This window comes from Sinohyriopsis cumingii, chromosome 5 (assembly GCF_028554795.1).
Source record: "Sinohyriopsis cumingii isolate HCF-2022 chromosome 5, ASM2855479v2, whole genome shotgun sequence".
NCBI classification, from domain to species: Eukaryota; Metazoa; Mollusca; class Bivalvia; order Unionida; family Unionidae; genus Sinohyriopsis; species Sinohyriopsis cumingii.
In genome coordinates, this window is record NC_142965.1 from 144,780,274 (window position 1) to 144,789,415 (window position 9,142).

Below are 9,142 nucleotides of genomic sequence, written 5' to 3' on the forward strand. Positions count from 1 at the left end.
CCGGGGTTGTTAACCGGAATTGATAGACCATACTATGAACGAGCGTATCCTGAAACAGCAGTTGTTTATGGAATATACCCGTTAAATAAGAAACCTGATATCGGAAAACTGAAACCGATGAAACAGTCAACGGGGATAAATTGTGTAGCAGAACGAGTAATAGAGCATTTTACAAATGCGTGTCGAGGAAACAAATTGACTGATTTACGACGTAGCAAAATCAACCGGTGGGAGGAGACAGTGCGCGAGCGTGGAGCAACCATCAGCGACATAGCGAGATTAGAAACATCGCTGAGATTTCCAATAACCGTTACAACGATAACCGGTGAAGTATTATACGAATCGAAGTATAAATCAAATGGAGCCCCAATCAAAATTATTGATCATAACGAACACGCATGGACGCCCGCGATCACAATATTTCCACGGGATAGAACAGTAAAGTATATACCCGAAGAATTCCTGGGAGAAGAATTCTCCCGGGATGGTTTTCTCGCGGAGAGGAAACTATTTGATGCTATTGCCTACTTGTGTAAAAACGACCCTGTATCAGTGTGGTTACTTCGCAGCGCTGAAAACGATGCGGATACCTTTGATCAGTTTGTAAGACCAAACGGCGAATTATATCGTACTGAAGCATTTCACAACAGGATGAAAAAAACCGCCATGGAATTTGAAGAGCATGATGAGCAACTGCTAACAAATTGTTTTACGATTCCATCGGTTGTAGCTCATGTTGCAGCAAGGAAAAATGCGTGGAGACCAACGCGCAAGGAATTTTTACCAGATGTACAATCCAGTTGTTTGGAATACTATCACGGTGGACTATGGAACACTGAATACAACCGCGACGCTATGATTTCCGTTGATATGGTTGCCTGTTATCCAGCGAGTTTTCTCGGGTATGGATCCGCCGCTGAGTACTTTAGACGATTTGGACACCCCAGTCATGAAATGACTCGTGTTGCTATTAATGGACCACTGCCTGATTTTGATTTAACCGGATTCGCTCGCATAGTATCATTTGAATTCGCGGCAGGACTCCATCGCTGTTGTTATATTTGGATCGGTAGACACATGACTGAAAAGAAGTGGCTGCCAATAGCGCTGCTACGGTATATGATTGATTGTAGCATGCTAGTTTCGTTGATTGTCAGTGACGCGATTATATCATACCGGGCGCAGACTGAAGTCTGGTTACCAGAACCGGAGCGTCTAGATAGCATAATTGACGAGTCCAGAAAACACATTGATGCCGACGAGGAATATATCATCGAATGGTCCAGGAGGATATTCAACCAACGAAACCACGAGGCAAAAGATCTCGGTAGAAGAATAATTGGTAAGTTCACACAAGGTGGAAAAAACTGCGATTACAAACGATATTGCTCACGGCTGATTATAGATGACGCAGAATATGATTTCGTAATCAAGGACGCAGTGGCGAAAAATAGATACGTGAACTGCAAAACAGCTTTCTTGTCCAATGGAACGAGGTTGGGTACAGTTGTTACCTACAGCGATGGAGACAGCCCGGCATACCCGCATTTGAGGGCGTCTATGCTGGGTTACGCCGCTATCAATTTATTCTCGATGATAAATAGATTCCCCGACACCGCGGTTAGAGTAGCCGTTGATTCATTTTATATAGACGTAGCGTACAAGGAAAACGTAGCCGAGTTTACTAGTCCGGACGAGAGTTGGGGTACATGGAGAATTAAAAATGAAATACGACGCGATTATTCCCCGTCAGCAGATGTCACCGTTGAGAACGACTACTTACGCGGTGATAAATTATCAGAATGGTCTAATGCACCACCGTGTTCTGATCCAATTTGTAGACACAAGACGGTTTATTTAAGCGGCTGTGGCGGGTCAGGAAAGACGACTCGGGCAATTGAATTATTTCGTACGCGGGCAAGTATAATCGTGCTTACACCGACCCATAGACTAGCGCGAGAGATAAAACAACGAAATGTTGACGCCGTTACTTATCACAGCTTTTTTCGATACAGCGGCGGTGAGTGGACTCCTGATCGAATGGGTGAAAAATTTATTCCCGACATTATCATCTGGGATGAGATATGTACTGTTTCGTTAGATACTTTACAAATGTTTCTTGAGTGGTTGCTGCGCGCGAATACAGCGGTGATCATGTGTGGCGACAATGGCCAACCACCACCATTTGTCGGCGAGGGTCCACATGATTGGTTAAGGGGTTTTGTGGACTATTATGAAGAAACCGATACTGATTACCGAGCACTTGATGAACAACTGCGCGGGGTTAAGAAATTAATCAGATTACAGCCGGATAGAATTCAGTGTGAAATAATTCGCGAGGTGATTCCGGAAACGCCGTTGAATGAATTCTGGGAAACATGGAGACCAAACGATTTGATTGTAGCGAGTAGAAAGATAGTCAGAGACACACTTCAGCGGAAGTTGCTTACGTTGCATAAGGAAAAGTTTCCAACGCGTCCAGTGCCGTTATGTTATAGACCCGCGGATACACGGCGGCAGAACATTGAAGTTGAAATTCCAGGCCGGACAGAAAAACAAATTCTCGTGCTGAATGATATTGTGCTCGTTGATATCGGTGTCGTCGAGGACGCGCTACGTGCTAATAAATCCCCGTGGACGCTGGGATACGCAACAACAATACATTCCTCGCAGGGACTAACCATCACGGACACAATTGTTTGGATGGTTGATAATCGCATCGAATGGTCAAATCTAGTCTATCTTGCAGTGTCCCGAGTACGGAGGATAAATCAGCTTCGAAGAATTGTTATTGACGGAGCCGGTGACGGAGTCACTGACGAAGCCGGCGACAAAGTCACCATCGATGCAAGCGTCATTAATAGAAAACTCTCGGGTTACCGCCAACAGGATAAAAAAAACAGCGGCGTTTTGATATTGATGCCGAATTAATAATCTCGCTACGACAACAACAGAATAATCACTGCGCGAGTTGCAATTGTATAATGAGTTGGCGTTATTCGGATAAAGACACTCGCCAATTTACCGTGGATAGGATCGATAACAGTCTCGGTCATGTCAAAAACAATGTGAGGTTGACCTGTCTTGAGTGCAATAGACGCAACGGCGCTAGTTAAGACCACGCGGGGGTAATTGAGTATCGTCAGGTATCACTTGTAGTTGCTCGCGTGTAAATCCGCGCTGAGGAGCAGTTGAATCCAGTCTATAGATCGGTGGTCTACCAGTTGATCGTGTTATCGTTGATATGTTATGTGTGGTAACACTCCAAATAGGATCGGTAGCCCTTTTTTTACCGCCTTCAAGCTCTCCTGGTTCATATAGATATCTAACAGTGACATCGCCAAGAATCGGCTTAGAAACGCTATTTATTTTTAATTTTCCGGGTATATACTCGTATTTAATCGCGTCGCTGGGCTTCATGTTGATTACTCGGGTAATCTCGTTATTTAACGCTGCAATTACACCTGGCAACCTTTTAACCCATTCACGAGATCGTTTTTCTTGGATGAATTCCTTCGCGTATTGATATCCAAATAACCGTTCAGCGAGAGTTCGATTGAATCGTTCAACAATTGCCTGATCACGATGTAGCGCAGTATGACCTCGTCGTATCGCGACGCTATGATGTTTCAGCGTTGATAAAACAGCGCCGCGAAATTCACTACCAGGATCAACTTGTAATAGATTTGGCCAGCGCAGAGGACCTCTTCGATAAATCCGCTCAAACGCATCGGCTACTTCAGTTGCTGACTTTGTTTTCAACGGTTCCGCTTGTTTGTATCGACTCGCAACATCAACTACGGTTAGCGCGTATTTGTAACCGTTGTCATGCGGCAGAAATAGTATATCAGCCTGATGAACTTCATTAGGTACGCTGACATCAAAGCGCGAGAAGTTGATTTGTTTAGGCGGTGGTAGATAGATTTGCCATATAGCCTGTTTGGATAACCAATTAGCCGCAGTGGTCTTTGTTACCTTTGCAGCGCTTGCAAGCTTACCAATTGCAGCCTTCCCCTTCCAGTATCCTCTCGGAGAATAATAGATGGAATCCATGTTGTTATTAATTACCAGCGCCCATCATTAATTTACCTTTCATAGCCGATTTTACCAACCATGAGGCTAATTTTTCTTTGACGGATTTATCAGGAATAGCATTTAGCGCGTGAATTAATTTTACATCCGCGATATGACGCTGTTGCAGATCGCTACTTTTGTAAGCAACATCATGAGCATGACACGCCTTATCGATAGCGTTTATTGGATACTCACCGGGTTTGGGCTGATTTTGATCATCGAGTCTAATATCTAATCGTGTTCCGGGGCCACAGTAGTTATATCCTGGGAGGTGTTTTTCTCCTGGATACTTTGCCCACGGTGTTCCGGGGAGTTTTGCCAATTTGGCTGCGATGTCACCTCCTCGCTTTTTTTTAAAACATCTCCGGGTCTAATAGAAATAAATCTAAATTTTTTTGTACCGCATTGTACACACTTACCAGTAAGCGCCGATCTGTTATTTCTTGTCGTAACGGTTGTCATATCATTTGTGCCAGTACGCACTCTACACTTCACACAATATAGATCCATAATTTATGTATAGAGATATGAATATAATTGATTTTTCGGCGACTAAAACAAGAGAACCAGTTAAGCATGTTGCAGCGTTACCAAACTCGATCCGGATGATTATCATCGGACCATCTGGATCCGGCAAGACGCAATTGTTACTCAATTTAATAATGAGATGGATGAAGTGGGATAAGTTGTATTTGGTTGCTCCTAGCGTAGATGATCAACGATGCTACGAGGTGTTGAAAGATTTCAACGAGAATGCATCAGCGATCGCTAAAAAAAATGTTATTGAGTTTATTACGGATATCAATGATGCACCGGGTATTGATGATATTGATGGCGACGTTAACAATCTAGTCGTGTACGATGATGTTATGTTAGACAATCAAAAAAACCCAGCTAGAATATTTTCCAGAGGCAGGCATAAAAACACTGACGTGATATATGTCACTCAACGATACACTCAGATTCCAAAAGTAATTAGAGACAACTGTAATATTCTTGCTGTGTTCAACGGCGTTGATACACACACGCTACGAAATATTTGGCAGACATGGTGCGGCGGTGACATGGACTTTAATGTTTTTCGAAACTTTTTTAGTCATGCTCAGTCGACCCCACATGGATTCGTAACGATAAATTTACATGATCCTCGGACACGATATCGTATCGGACTTGACCAAATATTCGGTTAGTTGTAAATAATTTTCATTGTAAGCAGCAGAGGGGCAATGACATCGACGCGGTCGTCGATGTGCTTACCGGACGCTGACGACGCTGGGGATCGACGCGCAGAAGGTGTTAATTAAACCAAATGACGACGCGACGATCCCCCAACGACGTCGTCGTTTTTTTTTTACCAGGCGCTGACGACACTAGATCGTTGAGTGCAGAAAGTAATAATTAAGCAAAATAACGATTGGACAAAATGTCGGATTCGCCCCCTCTGCTGCTAAAATACTTCAAACTGAATAATGGGTCCTAAACGTGGCAGAGGTATAATTAAAGCAAGTACATGGGATTGTAATTATGATGATTACCTATTTTACCCATGTAGACGTTACCCCAGTTCGAACAGAGAAGAGCTCTATCGTGAAACAGAGCTGATTAGGGCCAACCATGTTCTCTATCGTAAAACAGTGCTGATTAGGGCCAACCACGTTCTCTATCGTGAAACAGTGCTGATTAGGGCCAACCATGTTCTCTATCGTAAAACAGTGCTGATTAGGGCCAACCACGTTCTCTATCGTGAAACAGTGCCGATTAGGGCTAACTATGTTCTCTATCGTAAAACAGTGCTGATTAGGGCCAACCATGTTCTCCCAGAATTACAATAGACGGAACAGTCTAGATCCCAATTTGCCGATCGATGCATAAAATCAGGATCTACACTGTTTAGTTCTGGATCTACACTGTTTAGTTCTGGGTGTATCATCTGTATAGGCAGAGCTGGTGACGTTTGACAATATTGCAAAATTGTATGCATATTTATGATACAAATCAGCGTATGACATAACACTTAAACATATTTACAGGTTGTATATGTCTGATTGTTATGTTTTGTCTATGTGTGTGTCCAAATGGTGAAGTAAACCACAATTATTACATCTGCATCCTACAAGTTTTCAGTTTGTATTGATGTGAAGTGCTATAGATTTTCCTTTGAAAAAATATATTGTATTTGAAAACATGGTTTATAATTAGTGTATATATTTCGTACTTTACAGGTTTGAGGCAAAAAGGGTGATTATTCGACAGGGTCACACTGCTGACAATTTCTACTTCATCTTGTCAGGGACAGGTGCGTGTTATCTCCCCACCCCCTCTCTCTCTGTCTGTGAATAAATTGCATACCTGTATAGATAGATAGAAAGCGCATTTTCTTTTGTTCTATGTTTTTTGGGATACAGTTTCATGATTTTGTGCTGCAAGAGGCAAGAATGCTCTAGTACAAATGTACAGCAACTAGTTGCAGTTCCATCGTCTTTATGTTAAAAAGAGATGGAGGTATCAAAATCCACTGGAGGTTTAGAACCGGCACTCTTGATAAGACAGATAGGGAAGTTAATGTAATTACAAAGGATGTGTTATCTCCTATTATCTTATCTGTTTCATTTCTGACTTCAATTTACCTGGTGAAACGATATTATACCATTCATTATAACAAATGTTCATACACAAATAAAATGACTCGTATCTATAATTGTTTTGGGGTAGAATATAACACTGTTTAAACCCGATATTGAGCCCTAAACCTTATTGTGTGAACATCTATATTGTCAATTACATAACTGAATGCCCCCACTCCATACATCTTTATTGCCAATTATATAATTGAGTGCCCCCACTCCATACATCTATATTGCCAATTATATAATTGAATGCCCCCACTCCACACATCATTATTCCCAATTATATAATTGAGTGCTCCCACCCCATACATCTATATTGCCAATAATATAATTGAGTGCCCCCACTCCATTTTTTCATATTGCCAATTATATAATTGAGTACCCCCATTCCATTCCCACAGGTCATATGCCGTTTATTTTTCTTTACACACACACACACACACACACACACACACACACACACATTTTCAAGATTTCAGAATTGTGTTTTATGCATAGAACTTTAAGCTATTCAGAAACACCCCATTACCATCCCTGTGTTGACTGCTGGATTTGTCTTCAAGAAAGATATGTATGTGGTAAATTTCTGGTAAGATTAGACTCAGAACTGGGACTAAAATTAAACGTAATTTTAACCCAAACATACAACTACCACATGCTATATATACATGTATATATATCACAGGAAGTCATATTGGGGCGGGGGGTGGGCGGGGTGGCTGAATCAGCTGCTCGAGAGGTTCAAAAATCAATACAGACCGTGCAGAGTGTAACCCTATACTAATTGTCAGAGAGAATGCAATATGAAAATGTGACAAGCTGCTGTCCCAAATGTCGCATCAGTTGTCGTTGTTTTCCCTAATGGCATGCCTATATGAATATGAATATAAAAAATGCGTCATAACCACCTCTTCGCAATCTATCGATACATTAGTGACTCGTTGATAATAAGATTGCACTTTGCTTTGGTGAAATCTGAGTCCAATAAATTGATGAGAGGGAGCATCTATGTATTAAGTCTAAATTGAATACACAAACATGTTGATATCTTTTAATCTATATTACAGTTACTCAGGCATAAAAAAACGGTGTTTGATTTATAGTTGTTAACGAAAACGTGAAATAAATTCAAAAAATATATGTGAAAGTCCCTGTTCTAGAAATGATTTGATCAAGAGCCGAACTCATGTCATCCAGTAATTTATTATGACGCGAACCCACATGATCCACTAATTGCAGTGTATCTTTTTTCATAAATAAATATTCTTTATTTTTATTTTATTTTCTGCAAGCGAAACTAAAGTCAGGAAATTATTTGAAGTTATTCTTTGTAAGGAAGTCTTTTATCCAAGGGTTCTGAGTATGAGTTACGTGCTGATCAAGTTTCCAAAATAATGGGCAAATCCGCGACTTTCTTGGGATGGTGTACAAGATAATAAGAACTTTAGGGCAACAAACCGTTTTTATAAACAGCGTTTCTGTAATCACAGTAATCATCGTGTTTTGAATAGGTAAAAGCTGCTTCAGAAAGTTCAAACAATTTTACTTGATGATTATGTCGACTGTTTCTAACCCAGGTTTCTCAGCTTGCCAAAGTCAGTCTCAGTCTGCAGTGTTTCTTTTAATAACCCCACACTCCAAAATAATTCCTTGCTCATAAATATCCTGTTCTTTGTAATGCAAATATTAGATTGTTTTTATCTTGACTGATCAAACTTCAACTTTATATTGGTATTCTTAATAAAATATCTTTTCGGCCTGGATTATGGTGCCAGATGAATGGTTTAAAAGTTAATATCAACACATGTCTTTGTCGATAAGTTGAAATTACCAGTGTACAAAGAATGCCGAGTGAATAAGTACAATCTGGGCAACAAAAATGTCATTTTCCGATATGAACGGTTTTCTTACGTTTAACATCTATTGAACCAAGTTTATACAAATGATGGTAGTAAAAGTAAATTTCACATCTCATTTTCCGAATAGCCGTGGTAACTATATTGGAGACGGACAAGCAGTCCGGGGATCAAGTTGTTCGGACGGTGGCACTACTCAAAAAAGGGAACAGCTTTGGCGTAAGTTGCAATATCCTTTTACCTTTATTTTTTGTCGAGCTTTTCTCAAAGACATTTGATCAAATAATAGAATTTATATAGATAATTTTGATTTCGCAAAATGACCCTCAGACATCCATTAATGTTGTTATAGTCAATGCATGTGTTTGTGCCTTCTTTTCGATTGATGCAGTTATATATTTATATACTATGGTGTGTACAATCTTTGAATTTGATGGGTAGCATTTTAAATCCATCAGGTTATCTCATTGAAACGTTCATGAATGTCTTGAAAACTTATTTGAATTTTGACTTGAGCCGCTTGAATTGACCACAGAGAAACGAAACAAATAAATGGTATAACTTTAAAATAAATATATGTTATCT

The 9,142-nt window shown here is 40.5% G+C and overlaps 1 protein-coding gene across 4 annotated transcripts in view; it reads left to right on the forward strand.

The window, feature by feature from the left end:
- Positions 1 to 9,142, forward strand: part of LOC149800399 (uncharacterized) — a 191,989-nt gene that overhangs the window by 169,682 nt on the left and 13,165 nt on the right. For all 4 annotated transcript variants that reach the window (XM_089960036.1, XM_089960034.1, XM_089960035.1 and 1 more), the window contains 2 exons: positions 6,297 to 6,370; positions 8,688 to 8,776. In XM_089960036.1, coding sequence (XP_089816162.1) covers positions 6,297 to 6,370; positions 8,688 to 8,776 — 163 coding nt within the window. The remainder of the gene's footprint in view (positions 1 to 6,296; positions 6,371 to 8,687; positions 8,777 to 9,142) is intronic.